The sequence below is a fragment of the Malaclemys terrapin genome, chromosome 1, assembly GCF_027887155.1.
Source record: "Malaclemys terrapin pileata isolate rMalTer1 chromosome 1, rMalTer1.hap1, whole genome shotgun sequence".
In the NCBI taxonomy this organism is placed as follows: domain Eukaryota; kingdom Metazoa; phylum Chordata; order Testudines; family Emydidae; genus Malaclemys; species Malaclemys terrapin.
Window position 1 is genome coordinate 324,737,119 of NC_071505.1, and position 22,171 is coordinate 324,759,289.

Sequence of the window (22,171 nt, forward strand, 5' to 3'; positions counted from 1 at the left end):
ACATTGACAAATGTACACAAGCGTAATATAATAAACTGAACGGAAATTGATTGGAATTCTCCCAATACTCTTCCTACACCAACATGTTATCCTCTTCTTTGTACACAGAATTAGTTGCAAACTTTAAATATTTTATTCGCACGCCTTGTAGTCTTTGTTGAGGGAGAGGATCAGAAGGCTACAAACGGCCTCCATACTTATCTGTCTTAAACACAGCATTTTGCTGTCCTTCTCAGCATTTGATGATGAAATGGTTTCCACGTCGGATGTCTCCCGTTATATCGAAGATCCTGGTTTTGGGTACAAAGACTTTGCCAGGCGGGGAGAAGAACATCTGCCAACATTCCGAGCTCAGGTACTTAAGTGCACTTATTTTTTAAAATAAATTAACCCCAGCATTTTAAGGGTATGTCTGCATGAACACTTGCTGTGCAGAAAGCTGGGGCACAAATCGATAGCACACCAGCATGCCTTGCACTAACTGTCTGTGTGGACTGTGCTGCTGCACTCTAAAAGTTCCCTAGTGCCCTTTGATGTACTGTAGATTTATGCCCCAGTTTGCTGTGCAGCACGTGTTCATGCAGACATGTCCTAAGTCTTTCTTTACTGGAAAAATAAGATGTTGTAGTAGCAGAAGATCCTCTGCTTGGACATGGACATTTAATGAGGATGAAGAGCCTGTCTACAATGAAAAGTTAGATCACCATTGCCAAATCCCTCGGGGGTCTGAAAAAGCCACACCCCTGAAGCACACAGTTAAGCCAACCCAACCTCTGGTGTAGACAGCGCTAGATCAATGGAAGAATTCTTTCAACCTAGCTACCACCTCACAGGGGTGGATTACCTACAGCAATGGGAGAACCCATCCGGTCACTGTAGTGTGTGTTTCTACTGAAGTGCAGTGCTGCAGCTGTGCCACTGTCATGTTTTAAGTGTAGACGTAGCCCAAGTAGATAACTGCTCCTTATGGTATATTTTCATATTTGTAGCATTTTGTTCAGTCAGCTGTTTAAATATCTCAAATGAAGAGGCTTCCATCACTTCACTTGGATGACTAGTCCACCCTCTATTAATTGTAAACCTCAGGCCAGGGGGTACTAGGTCTTCTGTTGTGTTAGCAGAACAAGTGTATGTAACAAACATCTTTTTGTTATGTCCATGCAGTGCCTTGCACTATGGGGTCCGAATCCATGACTAGGACTCTTATGCACTATTGCAATACAAATAAAAAAAATAGGGACAGCTCTAGGTATTTAGAACAGATCACTGACTAACATCCATTTGATCTCCTGGGAATCTGATATTAATAAACTGCAAGTTATGGGAAAATCTTGAAACATGTCAGAGCACTTGTAGACAAACCAAAATAGGTGCAAAAAAATTCCTTGGTAAAGCAAAGGAGTCATGATTCCTGTCAGCAGACCTACTTAGGGCTAGTCTACACTTGAAAGTTAATTTGGATTAAAGTAGAGTGTGAATTTAAAGCACAGTAGCTATTCCTGAATAACTCAGTGTTGACAAGCCCTTAGATTTACAATAGTCTGTGCTGGTCAGGATGAATTCATGCTGCAATCTTTCATGTACAGTAAACCATGTTTTGGGAGGTGACGCAAATACCCCTTGGGTGTGTATTGTGGACAAGGATAAGGCAAAGTTTTTGTGTCTGAGATCAAAGATACTGCTGACCTTTCTGTGAACTTTAGAAGGCTCCCCTGGGAGAAGGCTGACAATTGTCATTGACTTGAGACAACGTTAGGCATGTACAGCACTGCTTCAGAAGAGCTTTATGGAAGGTTGCACTGAAACCGAAATGTCTCTGCCTGCAGGCAAGGGTGTTAAATTACTGACTTCCAACTTCAAAAGTTTCACCTTCTCCAAAATAGCTAACTTGTTTAATAGCTGAATGATGGTAGAATGTGAGACCTTTTACCCAAATCAGATCTTCTATTGTAACAATTATATTACAGAATCATCCAGGGGCCCCAGTGATGGAGCAAAGCCTCATTGTGCTAGGTGGGCACTTCATGACTATAGGATAAGCGAATACCTGCCCCAAAGAGTTGGTTTGAAGTAATATCCTGTGGAAGTGTTGCTGCTCAGGCACAGCTGGCAGCATTTTTCAAACTAACTCTTTTCCTTAGTCATTGGTGCAAGAGTGAAGTCATGTCTCTAAGGAACAACACGTCGCCATGTTTCTGCTCTGGCTCATAGCTTTCCAAAGCAGCAGTCTCTGAATAATATCAGTGTGAATATTTTCCAGTCTGAACCAAATCTGCAGGACCTAAGGACTAAAGCAGAACTGACCAGGGAAAACTTACTGATTAAAATCTTCCTTTTGGTGGGGGGGCAGGCACGCAGGTGAATTAATACATTAATAAAGCAGAATGAGAGACAAAACAGAGAACAAGATCTTCAACTGGGGGAGAAACCAGAGGGAGGATCAGGTGGGGAAGGCACTATTTGCATATTTATGCATCGCTGGTGTATTTCTTTGTGCTCTTACAGGACTATACCTGGGAAAACCATGGCTTCTCCCTTGTGAACAGGCTTTATTCTGATATTGGGCATCTCCTGGATGAGAAGTTTCGGATGGTCTACAATCTCACATACAACACTATGGCTACACACGAAGATGTTGATACAACCATGTTGAGAAGAGCTTTATTTAACTATGTTCACTGTATGTTTGGAATCAGGTATGTAACAAATTGACCTGTCTAAGAAGTGTATTTGGAAGCATGTAAGTAAAATATATTTACTTTGGGACAGGAACACATTAGGTCTTGATCACACTAAAGCAGTGTTTTAAAATTGGTGTCTGTGGCTTTTAAATTTGTTTTCTGCAGTGAAATTGTTACAAATACTGGTAGTAGTATAATTTAATCTCTCTATTTTAAAAAAATTAGTTGGTATTACAGAATCAAATTAGGATTGATATTATTACAGAAATCTGTCTTCTCTGAACTCATGGACAACATTGTCAGTTCAGAAAAAAGGAAATTCCACCCTATTTAAAAGGCTCTTAGGAACTGAGTAACTTTTGTTCTTCTTTGAGTAGTATCCCTATGGGTTCTCCATGTCCAGAGGCGCAAACGCACATTCGCTGTTGATCAGTGATTTGTCAGCAATGTCTGTGGGTCCATGCCTGCTCCCCAGATACTTTCATGTTCTCGTATTGGGGTATATAGGTAGGGTGCAGACCCACTGCCACTCCGGTTCCTTCTCAACCACCTATGGCATGAGGTGGAACATCATTGTCAGTTAGCTAGCTGCATAGCTTGCTACCTCTCTCACACATCCTTTCTTTTCTCAGTATATTCTTTATTTTTGTTTTTTGCACTGTTTGTACTTTTTTGGGGGGGGAGGGAGTGTAACCCCTTCTCTTATTTTGCCTCCCCCATGCTGATGATTTCAAGGCCATTCAGGACCTTTCTGTAGCAGAAACCCTGCATATTCCGTTATAGGAGACACAAGAATACCAACATTCCCTGTTGGACGTTCTTCATACATCTGCTGCAGGCAAAATCACCTTGCCCATCAGTGATGATCTGCTGACCTCTGAGTGGCAAACTCCAATTACTATACCAACTATGTGTAAATGGGCTGACAGAAAATACTACCTCCCAGTCAAAGGATCAGAATATATTTTTTTTTTCTCCTCACATTCTGAACCCAACTTCCTGGTCCATAGAGGCAGTTATTGAATGGAACAGATAACATTGGTTCCACTCAACACCATCCAACAAAGAGCTGAAAAGACTGGACCTTCTGGGATGCAAGAGCTACTCTGCTTCGCTGCCGTTCAGAGTAGCTAAATACCACACCCTGATAGCAAAATACAATTTTACAAACTATTGCAAGTTCATCTTTTATTGAACTCCTGCCACATGATCACAGGGAACAATTTCAAGCCCTCATAACAGAAGGCCTGACAATCAGCAAGGCATCTTTCCAGGCCTGACTCAATGCCACCGATACAGCTACAACATTCCCTGGCTACAGTAGTAGCCATACGCCAAGTTTCTTGGCTGCAATCCTCTGGTCTGCCTCAGGAGGTAGAAAACACAGTTGAGGATCTTCTTTTGAAGGACCCAAGTTGTTTTTTGAAGCCATGGATGGGTCTCTTTGTTCTCTTAATAGTGTCGCCCAAGAGTCTTTATCTCTGGGCATCTATACGCTTGTGGCAAAGAAAAAGTACAGTAAATTGCAGATGGCTCAGCAGTCTTACCCAGAATGTCCAAGCCCCCGAGAAAGAAGCCAGGATAACAAAGAAAAAGGGCTGTCCTTACAATAGCCTTCCAGTCAGCAACATCCTTGAAAGAACTGGCTTTTGAACCTTTGGTCCAAGGTCACAAACTGTCCTGCTCCTCATCCTACGCTGTGTGTATTCCCTCCACCCCCCCATTGAGATTGTCTCCCATTTCCTACCTTCCTGGGAGCTCATCACCTCAGACAGGTGGATTCTGAAGATAGTTTCTACAGGTTACTCCATCCAGTTCAGCTCCTCCCCACCCACCCCCAACTTCTTCCTCCCTCCCTCTTCAGGGACCCCTTTCATGAGAATCATTTTGAAGTATAAAATATAATTCCTCCTAACACTGGGAACAATCAAACCTGTTCCACCAAAATTCATTGGAAAAGGGTTCTTCTGCAGCCTGGTGTCTCCCACAATTCTGGACATCTAGCTGATCTCTCTCTGAAGATTAGCGTTTTGGCATTGTACAGTCTGCTCCTACTTGCTGCCAGATTCTCTACCTCTGCAGGAGCAAGTAGACGGTGGTTTCTTTTGCTTCCATCTCTTTTCCTTCTATTTTAATTTTTTCTGCCCTATTTTTGGGCAGTGGGGAGCAGTGTTCTCCCTCCTTAGCATTCCTTCTCTCTGGATCAGTTAATCTTTTGGGGGCTTAACTCTCCCTGAGCCTCTGCTGTAGTGTCTCCCTGCTGGCTCCTCTGTCCCTTACAGGCATGGGAGAGCAACCAAAAAAGCACCGGGTTAAATCCAAGCAGTGCTCTATTTGTGAGGCAGCCTTCTCAGGCTTGGAACATGGTGAGGTATGCACCCCTAACTGCATTAGGTCCCAAGGCTGCCAGTCAGACAAGCAGGTATAGTTCCCTGCCCACCAAGGCAGCCGCAGCTTCAACAAGGGAAATTTGGACCAGGAACCAAAAGTGAGGAGGATCCTGACCATTCGACTAGGTGGGTAAGTCCCAGAGGACCCCTGCAGAACAAAGAGGGGAGGCTTGCGAACCACAAGTGTCCACCCCCCCCCCCCCCAATGCTAAAGTGGGTCCTGAGCACCCCGGGAAGAAAACAGGGTTTCTAATCAGCCCTTCTCTCTCTCTCTCAAGCTGATAGCAAGTCCCCACCCTTCTCCCAGGGGGAATGGGAACCAGTGGTGGAGGATTCTGAGGCAGACATCTCAAGAGAGCACCAGGCCCTAATGAAGGCAAGCTACAAAAGGCTCACCAAAGCCACAGCAGGGTGTCCATGCTCCTAAAGCATCCAAAAAGGTTTTTTGTTTAATTTTAAAAAGGGGGCATGTTAAGGGGGAAACACCCCAAAATATCAGGAGATATGTGTCATCCTCCATCACCACTGAGGAAGGTGAACTGTCTGGCTGAAACTTGAGCAAGCCCTTGTGAGTAAGCCTCAGAGTATATATATTTTTTCCCCCCTCACAATCTTCTCCTGGTGCTGCACTATCCCTTCACTTCTTCTTTGAGGAAGTGATTAGGGATGAATGGAATAAGAATGATCAGGGCAAGCATATTAATAAGATCTAACTGAGGCTATATATCATTAAAAACGAAAAGGCTTTATTGCTGAGATAGTGAAGGTTGATGCTGCTGTAGTGTCCCTCATCAGGGATATGGTGGTTCCCTCAGAAGGGGAGAAAGATGGAGGCTACTCTCAAAGATTTTTTTGAAGCCTCCTCCAAGCATCCCTGGCAGCTACCTGCTTTGCAAGAGCATCTCTTTCCTGCCTAGAAGATCTCAAAGCCCTTAACGACAGAGATCGCCCTAACCTTGACTGCACCTTAGAGTCTCCCTAGCAACAGCATTTGTAGCAGAAGCCTCAATGGATGCAATGGGGTTTTCAGCCTGAGCCCTGGCTTCCAGCCAGACACCACCTTGGAAGATGGATACTCAATCTAAGCAGGTCATATGCACAGCCAAGCTTACAGGCTCCCTCCTTTTTGGAGAAAAGTTGGAGAAGATGGTGGCTGAGAGTGTGGCAAGTCCAAACAGACTGTCCCTTCCCACTAAGTTCCCTAAGGAGAGAATATAGGTCAGCCTTCAGACAGAAGCTGTCCTTTCCCCATTCTCGGAGGTACTAGCAAAGGGACAACAGATTCCCCAAGGGAAAACAGTGGAATCAAGGTCTGGGGCACAAGTCCAGAGGGACCTCAGCCCCCCACCTGTTCCCCAAATCCCCTTTATGACAAGTATCACATAGGCATCTGCCCAGAGCTGTAGTGAAGGAGCAGGATTTCCCATTTCCCAGAGAAATGGTTTTCATCAACCACAAACAAGTGCATCAGGGAAATGGTGAGCCAGAGAGAGACCCTGAAGCTGTGGACACCACCCCATCTGTTTTTCGTCCACTCATCAGTTCCAGTGACCCCATAAAACACAATCTGATCTGGAACAAAATATCTCCTCTTCTGGATATGGGAGTGACAGAGAGTGTTCCCTCAGAAAAAAGGTTCTCTGGGTTCTAATCCATTTTTTGCATTCTACAGAAGCGCACATGAAGAAAATGAAGTTTTGGATGGAGACCCTGTCCTCTGCAGTGTCACCCCTATCCTGGGAGAACTTCATTAAACATTTTCAGTAGCGAACACTCCCATTTAGCCTGACCTCTGCCCTCAGGGTTGTTACAAAGGTGGTGGTGGTGGTGGTGGTGAAAATAGCCAGACTCAGGTTGCAGGGACCCTTTCCTGAACGACATGCCAATCAGAGCTTCCATTGCAGTCAGCAGCTTGCAGGGTTACATCTTGGACGTTGAATCTCTTCCAGGCACACAGCTTCTTCATCAGTACCATCCAGGAATTTTCTTGCTCTAGAGCTGCAGGAGGCCTACCATACCACTATGCCTCCCAACTGCTAGGACTCCTGGTGTTGTGCATAGGCACTACTCCATGGGCACAATCCTGCATCAGAAGCCTTCATACCTAAGGTCTGGGACCACTCCTCAAACACAATGATGATCGAGTACAGGTTCCAGCACTGGCGTTCATTTCCTTACTGGGGTGGTCAGCCCGCAGCAATGGCTGCAAAGGGCATGCCCATAAGCCTTCCAGATCCTTTTCTCCTCACAAGTGACACTACCTGGAGGGCTGAGCAGAGTGCACTTGGAAAACCAATCAGCCCAGGGCCTCTGGAACATAACCCTCCTAGAGCTGAAAGCAAACAAGTTAGCTCTTTGAAGGTTCCAGCCTATCCTAAGGGGGAACCACATCCTAGTTCAATCAGACAATACAACTACAGTCACCTGTTTAAACAACCAAGGAGTCCAGCACTACACGTGAAACCAGTGGTAATAATGAGGTGGGCAGAACAGTTCCTCTTTTCTCTCAGAATGATCCCCATCACAGGCTTCCTGAACCAAAAGGAATACTGGTTCATCAGGTGAAGGTCAACAACTCTGGGTGGTGCCTGAATCAGAAGGTGTTCGATCTCATTGTTTAGTCTCTCTTCAACCAACCTGTTGGTAAACCGTACAAATGGAAAGAGATCAAAATACTTCACAAGGGAGGCAGATGCAAGATCCGTGAGGTCAGATACCTTACCATACAGCTGGCACAGGGCCTACTTTACATGTTTCCACCCTTTCCACTACAGGGGAAGTTGGTCTAGAAAATAAAATGAGAACAGGTGATGGAAATACAGATAACTCCTCATTGGCTGAGGAGACTTTGGTTCTCAGACTTGATAAAGCTGGCACTGGAGCCCCCACTCCTAACTTCCATGGAGACCTCACAAACTCTTACAAGGGTCTCTTCTTCATTCAGACCCGAAACATCTTCAATTAATAGCCTGGCTATTGAAAGGGAAGCACTAAAAGACCTCAGTCTATCCTCCATAGTCATTAGGACATTGCTTTTGTATATGAGAATATCGACACTAAAAGCATACTCCTCTGTCTGGTCCATAACTGGTGCCAAGAGCACAATGAAAATCCCAGAAATTCCAACTGTTCTCTAAGAAGCCTTCAGCCCAGTACCATTGTGGGTCAGGTGTATGCTCTTAAGTAGCATGCTATTCGCAGGATCCTCAGGCTCCCTGGCAGACAATCCCCAGGTAGTTAAATTGCTTCAAGCTGTCCAATAAGCCAGCCAAACTGGTAGTCAGACTACTCTTCCCAAAATGGGATTTTCTGCTAGTTTTGAGGGCCCTGGCAAGCCAGGCCTTTTGAGCCTGACTTCAGTGATGGCCTTTTCTTTATCTATTAAGAGTTAGCAGAATTGCACACAGAATTCACATCTTTCTCATGTTTTAAGAAAGATTAATTCAAACTCAACGGGTGCAGAGAAGGGCTGCGAGGATGATCTGAGGAATGGAAAACTTGCCTTAGGAGGGGATACTCAAAGATCTTGGCTTGTTTTAGCCAAACCAAAAGAAGGCTGAGGGGAGAGATCTGATTACTCTCAATAATACATCAGAGGGATGAATATCAGGGAGGGAGAGGAGTTAAGTTTAAGCACCAGTGTGGACACAAGAACAAATGGATATAAATTGACCATTAACATGTTTAGGCTTGAGATTAGAGAGAGGTTTCTAACCATCAGAAGAGTGAAGTTTTGGAACAGCCTTCCAAGGGGAGCAGTGGGGGCAAAAAAACCTAACTGGCTTCAAGACCTGAGTTTGGTATGTTTATGGAGGGGATGGTATAATGGGACTGCCTACAATGGCATGTGGCCCATTGGTGACTGCCAATAGCAAGAATCTCCAACTGCTGGAGACGGGACAGTAGATGGAGAGGGCTCTGAGATACCTGGGAAAGAATTCTCTATAGTATCTGAGAGGGATTTTGCCTTCCTCTGTAGCATGGGGTGTGGGTCATTTGCAGGTTTAAACTAGTGTACATAGAGAATTCTCTGTAACTTGAGGTCTTTAAACCATGATTTGAGGACTTCAGTAACTCAGACAGAGGTTAGAGGTCTATTTCAGGAGTGGATGAGGTTCTGTGGCCTCTGATGTGCAGAAAGTCAGATTAGATTATCACAATAATGCCTTCTGACCTTAAAATCTATGAATCTGAGTCTTGTTTCTTAGTAGCTGTCATATCCGTCAGGTGAGTGTTGGAGCTGGCAGCCTTATCCATATAGGAACTTTACTGCATGTTCTGTGAGGATGAGGTTGGACTCAGGACACCAAACTCCTTTCTTCCTAAGATAAATGCCTCCTTCCACACTTCCCAAGAGGTGGTGCTTCCTTCATGCTGTCCAAAACCATCCAACTGAAAAGGCATGGCACATCTTAGGGTACATGTACATGTACACTGGAATAAAAGACCTGCGGCAGGCCCGTGTCTGCTGACTTAATGTTTTTCCCTACCTGGATTGGCTTCTGAAAGGTCACTCGTTTCTCACGGAATAGACAGCAGCCAGCATGGCCCTATATCTGGTCCATTCATTGGGCCTCAGCCTCAATGTGGAACAGACTGTTCAGACCCACTTAATGACTAGACTTCATCGTAGCCACTCTGTACTCCTCTGCTGCCAGAGCTTATTTGCCCCAGGACAGATGTGCCCTATGTCGAGCTTGTCTTAGCAATACAATAGAACCCACAAACAATAGCAAGGGCTTGCCTACTACTTCTGTGCTATGTTGCAGCTTGTATGTTTGAGACACCCTTAGCAAGACTGCACTCCTGGTGTCCTCAGGCCTGGCTGAGAACAGGTTAAACCTCCAACAGGCAGTCTGAGGAGAGTTGGCAGTTTTTTAAAGGGACACTATTAAGGGCCCAAAAGCAAGCTATTCCGCTGGTTAGGAAAGATAGAAAATGTGGCAAAAGACCACCTTGGCTTAACCACGAGATCTTGCATGATCTAAAAAATAAAAAGGAGTCATATAAAAAATGGAAACCAGGACAGATTACAAAGGATGAATATAGGCAAACAACACAGAGAGGGGACATGATAGCAGCTTTCAGGTATCTAAAAGGGTGTCATAAGGAGGAGGGAGAAAACTTAGCCTCTAAGGCTAGAACAAGAAGCAATGGGCTTAAACTGCAGCAAGGGAGGTTTAGGTTGGACATTACAAAAAAGTTCCTAACTATCAGGGTGGTTAAACAGTGGAATAAATTGCCTAGGGAGGTTGTGGAATCTCCATCTCTGGAGATATTTAAGAGTAGGTTAGATAAATGTCCATCAGGGATGGTCTAGACAGTATTTGGTCCTGCCATGAGGGCAGGGGACTGGACTCAATGACCTCTCGAGATCCCTTCCAGTCCTAGAATCTATGAATCCAAGCAGATATCTGTTCCTCAGAGGTGCCTCGATTCTCTAAGTTTGTGGAAGGATCCACAAAAGGTGTGCATGTGGGAGTTCCTTTCTTACAGCCTCCTCCCCCAAGGATTCATGATAGAGGCCTCCTTGATAGGTTGGGGTGCACACTTCCAAAACTTTACAACCTGGGGCAGATGAACCCCTCAGGAGGTGATCCTCCATATCAATGTATTAGAACTCAGAGTGGCTTGTTACGCTTGCCAATACTTCCTAACCCATGTCAGGGGCAATCCAATGAGAATAGTATTGGACAACAGAACAGCAATATATTACATCAGTCATCAAGGAGGAGCAAGATCCCAGTCCTTATGCACCAAATCCATAAAACTGGTGTGTATTAAACTACTGAGATCTGTATGTGGTGTAACTACCAGGACTGCAGAACCAGTGGTGGACTCCCGTATCAGGCATTTCAGCATCAAACACAAGTGGGAACTGAATGAGGTATTCCAGGAGATGTCTTACCTAGTGTCATCCACAAATCTTTGCAACTCCATCCGATATGAAGTACACAGTTCTGCTCAGGGGGAGGGCATGGTTGCAACCCAACAGGAGATGGCCTAGTCATTCCTTGGCCTCACATATTTCTGTACATTTATCACCTGACTCCCTCACTGCACTGAACAAACTGAAACAAGAAAAATTAGTAGCTGTGCTCCATAGCAGTCTTGGATGAGCCAGGTGTGGTTCCCAGATCTGGTTCGCATGTCCCTGCGATTGCCTCTTCCCTGACCACAAATCTCGTCACCCAGAAGTTGAGATCCATCACCCACCCAAACCTATCAACAGTTCATCTCAGGGTGTGGCTACTAGATGGCTCTCTGGTGTAGAACAAGACTGCTTCTCTAAGGTACAAACAGTACTGCTTCATAGCAGAAAACCCACAATGAGGAAAATTTACCTGCAGAAGTGGAAATGCTTCCAGACTTGGTACGATTACCAATGTATACTGCCTTTCAAGTCTTGTGTAGTGAACATTCTCTATTACCTGTTCAATTTAAAAGCCACAGGATTATTGCTGAGTTCCATGGAAGTTCACCTAGTTGCTGTCACAACTTTTCGCTCCCCATCGAGGGGTTTTCAGTCTTAAACCTCATAGTGATTGGGTGGGTGATCAGAGGCCTGTTCAACCTTTTCCCTTCTGTCAAGGAACCAATTCCATCTTGGGACCTCAACTTAGCTCTCAATGCACTGAAAAAAAACTCAGTTGAGCCTATGGCAAATATTGATCTATCCCTTAAGACCTCATTCCTCATAGCCATCACCTCAGTCAGGAAGCAGGACAGCTTGGAAGCTTGGTGGCTAACCCCACTCTACACAGTGTTCTGTTGAACAAGGTGACACTACGACCACACCCTCCCTTCTTACTAAGGTTTTCCAGAATTCCACATTAAAAGATTCACCTGCTGGTGTTTATCTCAAGCCTCACTGTTTGAGAGGAGGAACGAGCTTCCATATACTGAAAGTAAGAAGAGTCCTTGCTTTTTACCTAGGCCCTTTAGAGCTTCACCCAGGCTTTTGCATCTCAATTGCAGAACGCATGAAAGGAGGTACGATTTCCACACACATACGCTGAGTTATTGCTCATTCCACCAGGGCTCAGTCTACCTTTGTAGCTATACTGAAAAACATACCTATCCTTGACGTCTGCAGGGCAGCCATCTGGTCTTTAATGCACACATTTTCCCGGCACTTTGCTCTTATATCGACTTCCAGAGCTGAAGTTGCTTCAGTGATGCTGTTCTACTGAATCCGCCTCTTCAGCACCATCCTCCATAAATGAGGTACTGCTCATGAAACTTCTGATGTGGAACACCCATAAGGACACTACTTGAAACAGGAGAAGTTACTGGAGCCTAACTGGAGTTCTTCAAGATGTGTTCCTGTGGGTATTCTACTTCCCATCCTTTTTCCCCTCTGCCTCAAAGTCTTTCACTAGACTTCCATGGTTGAGAAGGAACTGGCCTGGCAATGGGTCTGCTGCCCCCTCCCCATATTCCCTCATACCAGAGCATGAGGGTGTCTGGGGTGCAGGCATGGACTCGCAGACATAGCTTGCAAAATCTCCTATCAAAAGAGCACAGGTATTCGCATGTCCTGACATGGCGCACCCACATATCTCTAACAGCTCCAGTTACTATACAAGATAAGTAACCACTCCTTCTAGTATTTCAGTTCATAAATTCTGAAACGACATGTACTTAAAAAGCCATGTGGGTCCAGAAAAAATATTCAGTCTGCCTTATTTTGCTTAGGTATGATGATTATGATTATGGAGAAGTTAATCAGTTACTTGAACGCAGCCTGAAGGTTTACATTAAGACAGTGACCTGCTACCCAGAGAGAACTACCAAGCGCATGTACGATAGTTACTGGCGTCAGTTCAAGCACTCAGAGAAGGTAAGTGTTTCATAGCGAAACATTACACAAGAGACCCTGTGCTATGTAAACAATGCAAATAATACGGTGGATTGCAAAAGGGTGTGTGTATACTAGAGTTAACCTTTTAACAAAATAGAAAAAGCTTAAAGAATTAACTTAAATACTGTACAGCAGAGCCATACCAGTTACTTCAATGAATGTTAAATTTCACTGTTGCAAAAACATTTTCTTAATGAGCACACTGTGGACTATCTCTAGAGACTCCTACATGAAGCTAGATCCATAGATCTCTATATAGAAAAATGGGCAGATTTGGAAATGGTGAAGTAGTCAGCTGTTCGGAAACTTCTTGATTCTCATAGAGAACATAAATTAACTTCACCTATGCTGCTTTTCATTGGTAAAATACATTGTTTATCTATACGTACGTGTGTGTGTGTGTGTGTGTGTGCGCGTGTGTGTACATACACACTATTTTAAAGTTCACTATCAAGCATTGATAACACTTGTATGCCTTTTTAGTATGAGTCTTCTGTTATGATTTCCATTACTGTACAACATTGTTTTGTTGTGATTTCTGTTAAAGCAGATGGAACACTGCTTAAAGCAGTAATTAAGGCTTGTTACCTGGGAGTCCAGAATGTCAGATAAAATTGGCATATTAGATAGCCATCTGGAGAAGAAATGGCAACACTTCAGTCTAGTACGTGGCACTAGAATGTAGAGAGAAGTGATGCAGCTATTTTCATTTGGCACAAAAATCTAAATCTGTAAGATAATTAAGTGATTAAACTCTTCTGCCTGTTGATATGTAATGGTGAAATAAATTACTAATTTTTTTTTATTTTAAATAGGTCCACGTAAATCTACTTTTAATGGAAGCCCGTATGCAAGCAGAACTTCTATATGCCCTTCGTGCCATAACTCGTCACTTGACCTGAAGTATCAATTTGGAGGGGGCGAAGGAAGTTAAATTGATATGTAAAGGCCTTTTTGAAATAGATACACAACAGAAGCTGTATGTGATGTAGCATCAAGTTACTCAGTTCTCTAGTGTCAAAGTTTAGCCGTGTTTTTCACGGCTGTAATGTGCAATGAAGTGTTTTATTTTCTTGATGCTTAACATTACTAATGATAGCAAAAATAACACTGAGGAGCACTACTTTTTCTGGTTGGATTTCAGGATACTGGTCAAAATCCTAAAACTAGTTTTGTTATACTCCACTCTAGCGCTTTGTTCTGAAACACAGGAAAAAAGTGTTTATCTTTTCAAGCAATCATTTTTCAGATTAGTAGAATTCAGCAAAGGCTTTTTGGACGTTCTAAGAGATCTTAAAACAATGTCCTAATGCTAGCAGAGAGAAGCATGTGATATATTAAACTGAACTGCCTACAGGATTCTTTATCTCCTGGAGACTACTTGTCAGGCACTGTTTTACTACAACAATTGAAGGTGATGTGAAATATAATGCCAACATTGTCCACGTTTTAATGTGACATTAATCATGATAAATTCTACAGCATGCTACTGAAATGCAAAATTCAGTTGTTTTTTTTTTTTTCCTTTCCTCTTTCCAAAAGAAGAGGTTTCACAATTATCCATTTCAGTTGTACATATTATGGTTCAATCATGGATAATCGTGTCTTACTGACAGTCACCCTCAATCTTTTTTACAGCATACATGCTCATCATAGTGTTGCTTGCAAGTTCACCTAGTTGGCGCCTGTAAATGTAATACAGAGACTGACCAAAAAAAATATATATATATATATATTTTTTTGCACTCTCCTTTCTCCAGTGCATTTTTTAATTAAGTAAAGCAAAGGAAGGCTATCATACCTGTTCTTTTCCTAGTAGGTTATAGAAACTTATTTCCTAAAATTTTTTCATTCATAGTGTCTGAACACTTTAATATTCAAAGCTAAAATTGTGTTTCTATGCATTAATGTGTGTGAACAAAAGAAAAGTGCAATATTTAAAAAGAAAGCAAGCTTTTCCCTATTATGTCACTACTGAAGTGCCCTTTTTATATAACCATAAAGAAATTTTAAAACAATTTCTTTATTGTCCAAGGCTTAGCATTTTTGTTTTAGCTTGAATGGCTTCAGCAAACTTATATTTAAGTGCCAAAGCAGCCACAAAATAAAATGTACTTGGACACCTGGTAATATTGGGGAAGGGAAAAAATAAGCTGCCAAAAAGTCACATTTTTGCATTATTTTGTGTTGCTTGACTAGACTGATTTTAAGAGCACAACATTTCAGTGTTTATAGCTTTACTTTGGATTGTGTTAATGAACCAGTGAAGTGCCTAAATTGATGCTTAAACTTTCCCAGTAGGACACAGCTGTCACTGCTAAAAAAAAATCTTTTGGTTTTGGTTTTTGCTATAAGAAGGGTGACTTTTTATTTTGCTTTTACATGTATTAGAAACTAACCAGTTAGGTTTTTTAAAGTTCCTCTGAATTGTAGTAGATGTAAAAAAGCTTTTCCATTGAAGACTGCAGTATAGCTTTTTTAACATAGTAGTCATATTTTTACATCTTTCATTGCGGGGAAACAAACAAACATGGACCAGTATGCTACTAAAGTTAGTTTTCGTCCTCCTTCCCTCTCTTAATAACTTGCTGTGACACCCCACATGTTGGGAGTTTTTGCTTTAGCTGTCTGTTCCAGATTGGAAAACTAAATGATTGTACATTTAAATACACTTTTTCTGCACTTTTGGACAGCAGTCTATTTGCATAAAAAGCCTTGTGAGAAAGAAATTACTAATTTTTTTAAGCCAAGATAAGAAATTATCTATCAAACTGTGCATCAGAATCTCTCTTGTATAAAACATTTCATAAATAAGATTTATTAATCTTGTATAGCCAACTACAAAGATTATTCAGACAAAGTGGTGAGAGGTTGATATGCATAACCTTAGATTTGACTTTAACTTGTTATAATCTTTTTCAACTTAACTATAGTGGTTGCACCTACTGAGTTTTTTTGCTTGTAACAATTATATCTGGTAAGGACGTTCTTCAGTTAGCAACTCTGTCTGTCTTTAAGTGATGGGAACTGTACAGTGAAATTCCTTTGATATGAGAAGCCAGGTATTTCTCAAGAACAGTTAAGTTTTGGAAGGAAGGTGAAACTAGTTTTAGGTAACTATCATAACCACTTAATTCCTCTTCAGAAATATAAGGATTTTAAAGTAGCTTGAGTGTTAGTTGTGGAAACTTTAGTGCCTTTATTTTAATCTTTCGCTACAGAATTTACTTTTCCAGCTGAATTGCCTTCTCAGCAAAGTATGTGATTAGATTTTGAAATACATAAACTGTAAATGAATTGATCTCTTCATAGTGAATCAGTTTTAAAAAAACAACAACAAAACTTGATTTCAGAAGGTGCCATATTTAATCTAATATGGCCCTCATGGCATTCCATGTTGGGAAATGTCATTTGACAACTAGTTTGCTGTAACTTTTCTATATAAAATGCAAACTTAAAAGTTACAACGCTGTTTTCCACTTTTCCAGAGTATTGAATTTACTGTATAATCATTTATAGCCTAGCTTTTATACTCAAAATGTGATATTTTTAAAATATAGATGTTTGTTCAGGACAGGTGTTAAAAGTATACGATTATACCGTATATTTTACCTACAACTTAGGCTCACTTTGTGCCAAACTTAAATGTGCAACTGTTTTTAAAAAATGCACGTGTGAATGTGAATCCTCAAACTTCGTTGCTTGTTAACTTCCTTTGTCAGAAATGTACCTTAATAATCCAGGGGAGTACATGCACAGATACTGATTTTTTGCTTTCCCTTGCTGGAGTTTATATTTACCAGCATTAACATTTAGTCATCAAAATCCCAATCTTCACCAAGGTAAAAAGACAAATGCATCATCTCCTATCTGCTGAAGAAAAGGCCTGAACTATTGGCTCACTAGGGTAATGACTAACCACATACTGTAGGAAATGCTGTAAATAGGGAATCCCTTTTTTTATGCGATTTTAGTGTTTATTAACCTTAAGCGCATTTTAAAAATATTTGTATTCTGGTCAGGTGCAGAACAATACTCTCCGAAATTGCTTGTCTGTAATGAAAATCAGTGGGGAGAAGTACAAGCTAGAAAAGCCATTTGCATTAGCTCAGTATTCTGTGGAATATAAAACTGGCAATTGAACATCATGGGATTGTAGTCCTATAATAACAGAATTCATTTTAAACTAAGTAAAATACAATTTAAGCTAACAGCAGGTGATTCAAACTGTTGTGGAGTCCCATGAGAACTAATTTTTGAAATGCTTCTGTAGTTCATTTATCCATCAAAATCCATGGTGCTACAGTTCTAGTGCATAGGATGTCTCCATGAATATTGCCGGGATTTACGCAGAATTGGCCCAGAGAGTTCCCCCCCCATCAGCTTTTTAACAAAACAACCAAAAAACAAGCTAATTTATTTAATGTTTTAGCTACAAAATCAGCTGCAAATCTAAAAATTACATATTTAGGGTTACCGTAAATTTAAGGCAGATTGGAACAAATCAGAAAAACAAGGTTTTTAATAATAAAAAAAGCTTAAATTGAAAGGAACAAAGGGCCAGATTTTTAAAGGTATTTAGGCACTTAAACATGCAGATTAGGTGCCTTCTAGGATTTCCAAAATGCCTCCCCATTACGTTTAATGGATGTTAGGTACCTAGGCACTTTTGAAAATCCTGGCAGGCTCCTATCTCCATCTCTGAACCAGATTTTTGAAGGTGTTCAGTTGCCAAAAGTTAATAGGATGGAAATAAGTTTCCCTGGATATTAAAGGAATAGTGTGATTTGCATTGGTTTATTGACATACATAGGTTTTATTACCTTTTTCAAAAGATCTTAATCTGTAGGCTGTAGAGTAAAATCTTGACATCCTTTCTCTTGCATATGCATTTGTTCATCATAAGTACATGCATTTAACAGATGTGCTCAGACTGACCAGTTTAGATTCTTGTCTTCTAAGGGGTAAATTCTGCAGCCTCCACTTAAACCAAGCACCCATTGGATTCAGTACGCATATAGCCTATGTCAGGTCTTTATATCCATAGGGCCTGATCCAAAACCCATTGACTTCGTATTGACTTCAGTGGTCTTTCAAGCAGGCCCATAGTGCATAAATAAGAGAGGGAAGTGGATTAACCATCTGTAAATGAAATTTACCCATGGCTGATCTAGACAGGTGCTCTGCTTGTGGCACACAAATGCTGCCAACCTGGCCAAAAGTGTCAAATTTTTCAGAATCAGTTTTTAAATTAGAGGGAAAGGCCCCATCCTAAGTGGTGCAGCCACTAGTTTCTTTATTTCTGGAAGATTTTAAATCAAGAAATCTTTCCCAAGTGAAAGAGTTTGGCAAGCTGTACACATCACAAAATCACACACCCCTTAGGCATGGGAGACATGTAGGACAAGAATAGCAGAGGTGTCCCAGATTAGGATTGATGCATTGGCAGAGCAGTGGGCGGATGCATGAATAGCATCTGCGTACTCTATGCTATTTTAACCTTTACAACAGCTATACTTGGCCATGCAGTTGGTCCCCACAGGCACCCCATTTCCATCTCTTGTCCAGCTGAATAATCCTCCTGCTTTTCACCAAGGGCTCTGAGCCCCTCTTTCCAATGGCTAAACCTGCCTACAAAAAGGTCTCTCTCTCACTAAATGTTCGGAGATAAGTTCCCAGTCTCTGACCTGTCAAAGCCTAAATGTCATGCTTCCCTTCTAAAAGTTCAGTATTGAGTACCTATTTTAAATAGTGAAATCACACGAACTGTCAAGGAGGGAGACTAGCTTAATAGCTTTATTTCTAAGGGTCATCTAATTCTGCCATCCTTATGATATGAACCAACTGTACCGCTTGTGGAGGGGTGCTATCAGTATGGGCAATCGGGATCAGATTCTGGCTCTGATTACAATAAAAAGCCTAAAGAAGAACTCTGTGCAAGCTTGAAAGCTTGTTTCTTTCACCAACAGAAGTTGGCCCAATTAAAGATATTACCTCACCCACCTTGTGTCTACAATAAAAGAAGCCCACTAGTACCTACACTTGACCCACTCATGAAGGCTCTTCTCAGGCAAAACTGCCCTTGACTTTGGGAGTTTTGCCCATGTATGGGCTTTAAACCTAGACCACTCAGTTCTCTTACACATTCATTTTAGTCTCTTACTCAGTTGTATAAAGGTATTTCAACAGGGAATCACTTGAGACTACGTGAAAAGACCCTTAAAATGGGGTAGATTTCATAATGGCCTCTAGAACAAATTATCTTCTTGTAGGACAACTCCTAAGCATAAATACATCTGCTCATGATTACTTGACACAGCGAAGGTTTTTTATCCCATTTAGGAGGGCCTGATTCTGCTTTAATTGAAATCAGTGGGAAGTTTTGCTCCTTATTCTGATATCATAACATCCTTATGATATTGATGAATATACAAAATAATGGGCCTAACCATGCAAATACTGTTACCTGAGTAAATTTACTTGTATGAATGAAGTTACTCATATGCTTAAGCATCTGCAAATATGAGGTTGTTTAACAGGAAGGAAGTAATAAAATTAGGAGGGAAATCAATGTTTTTATTCCCTAAAATAAAATATCATTAAATGGATAAAAATACACAGATTGTACTTCTGTATGCAGGGGCGATGTTGGCAACACTTTATTTTTCCCCCAAGATTACCAATGAAATTTCCTTACAAAAGATACGGCTTTGAGTTGCTTGGTTGCAATGGAGTAATTGTGGTATCTTGCCCATTTTTATCATTCTGCAGTACAAAGGAATAGGGGGAGCCAGCCTTTAATTTTTGAAAGCACAAACAAACTGTTGTTCGAATCTCCTTTTCTGGCAGTTATAAACTTCTTTAAGGCAAAATTTTAAGAATTCTGGAGCATCAGAGGCCTGTTCAGCTTTAAGGATGTAGATAAAATGGCACCAAATTCATCCAAACTGTCATCTACACTTTGCCACATCCAGTTTTACGTTGTGCCTCTTCATGCTTAATTCATTTTGTCACCATGATTCAAACAGTGCCCCCCACCAATACACATGATAAATGAAAAGGTATTGTGTGATTACAGGGAACAATATACTCATGCTCACAGGACAGGTACAGCTACTCAACAAGCCTCCAAAAGTAGGATAAATATTGAGATCTTGTAAACTTGGGCTCCAGTCTTGAGACTCTGAGAGAATACACAAAGCCACAAAATACTTTCTTGATTATGACAGAACTGGATATAAACTGTAGCTTACAAGATAGGTTTTTAACTTGAAATCTGTACCCCAATTTTTGCTGGACAGCCACATCATGAATGTATATGCTATGTCTTTGTATCTGAAACACAATTCAAAAATCACACTGCCAACTACTTTTGGTTTTGTTCAACATGGTATTCACCTTATTTTAAGTTGAGCAGTATATGTAGCATGCTGTGAACATGTTTGATCTTTATAGTTATTCTTTAATTCATCAGTATTAACACCTATTCTTTTTTGTGTTCTTTGGTACTTTTATCCAATGTAATCAGAAGCTGTGATATGCCTTTGCGGGCCTGTGCTTTATTACTGTAACATTTCTATTTTTGTGAAGCACATGACTGTGGGCTAATGTGAGGCAGGCAGTGTGATCATACAGGACTGCCACTTATCAATCTCTTGTATTATGTAAGGTTTTAAGTAGAATAAGCTTTTAACAGTTAATTGATGCAGTTTAGGATTCACACAAGTTACAACGTTCAGTATGTGAGAGTCTTTGTATTTATAGGTTTTAATTTGTAAACTAGCAAATTTGATAAACATAGACACTTTAAACTGCTCTTGCGAAACAGACCCTGCTGTAGATAAAATACCGCTGTAAATGTGGGTAGTAGAGGAGTGAACTAATGGCAATGTCTTGAGGACTCTCTATAGATTGTGGATGGGTCAAAGTCCCTTTCTATGAATGAAAAATCTCCAGTGAGATGCTTAAAGTTCAGGCAGAGGCTACTATCCATTTGGTCATAAATCTTTCCAATTAGCATGAAGAGCTGTGGTTTACAGCACATTGTAACCCCTCCATATCAGTGAAAATATTATTCATAAAGTGAAATTTGTCCCTATGCAGAAGATCAATGGAAGCATAATTTATTAGGGCTGTCAAGGGACTTAAAAAAATTAATCGCGCTGTTAAACAATAATAGAATACCACTTGTTTAAATATTTTTGGATGTTTTCTACATTTTCAAATATATTGATTTCAGTTACAACACAATACAAACTGTACTTTAGATTTATTTTTATTACAAATATTTGCACTGTAAAAAACTGAAAAATAGTATTTTTCAATTACCCCTTTACAAGTACTGTAGTGCAATCTCTTTATCATGAAAATTGAACTTACAAATGTAGAATTATGCACAAAAAAACTGTTTTTTATTTTTTAATGCAATGTAAAACTTTAGAGCCTACAAGTCCACTCAGTTCTAGTTCATGTTCAGCCAATCACTCAGACAAACAAGTTTGTTAGCATTTGTTTGTCTGAGCAATTGGTTGAACATGAAGTAGGATTGAGTGGACTTGTAGACTCTAAAGTTTTACATTGCATTAAAAAATAAAAAACAGTTTTTTTGTGCATAATTCTACATTTGTAAGTTCAATTTTCATGATAAAGAGATTGCACTACAGTACTTGTAAAGGGGTAATTGAAAAATATTTCTTTGGTTTATCGTTTTTACAGTGCAAATATTTGTAATAAAAATAATATAAAGTGAGAATACTTTGTATTCTGTGTTGTAATTGAAGTCAATATATTTTAAAATGTAGAAAAAATCTAAAAATATTTAATAAATTTCAATTGAGATTCTATTGTTTTAACTGTGATTAATCACAGTTAATTTTTTGAGTTAATCACGTGAGTTAAGAGCGATTAATTGACAGCCCTCTCATTTATATGTTCTACATGTAACTCGTGCACCTCCTGGGTGTGGTGTTCTATCCCCTCTAGTGGCACCGAGACCACTTAGAGAGAGATTAATGAATCTGCTCTACAGCCTTAGCTAAGGGTCATATGGTTTTTAGCTCATGCGGTAGAGGCTCATGCATTTAGCTCCAGAGGTCCCAGGTTCAGTCCCACCTGCCGACGACCAGGGTCTGTCGGTGTTACACATGCAACCGCTCAAAACAGGGTTATGGGGGGATTTGAGTGTTGCCTAGACCTTGTGCTGACCTGCAAGTCAAGATTATCTTCTATAGTTATCC

The 22,171-nt window shown here is 40.9% G+C and overlaps 1 protein-coding gene across 4 annotated transcripts in view; it reads left to right on the forward strand.

Annotated features, from left to right (window-relative positions):
- The window catches only part of SESN3 (sestrin 3), an 82,410-nt gene extending 62,106 nt beyond the window's left edge, over positions 1–20,304 (forward strand). For all 4 annotated transcript variants that reach the window (XM_054015617.1, XM_054015614.1, XM_054015616.1 and 1 more), the window contains 4 exons: positions 237–355; positions 2,506–2,696; positions 12,770–12,914; positions 13,751–20,304. In XM_054015617.1, the coding sequence (XP_053871592.1) occupies positions 237–355; positions 2,506–2,696; positions 12,770–12,914; positions 13,751–13,837 (542 nt within the window). In that variant the 3' untranslated portion in view covers positions 13,838–20,304. The remainder of the gene's footprint in view (positions 1–236; positions 356–2,505; positions 2,697–12,769; positions 12,915–13,750) is intronic.
- Positions 20,305–22,171: the final 1,867 nt, after the last annotated feature.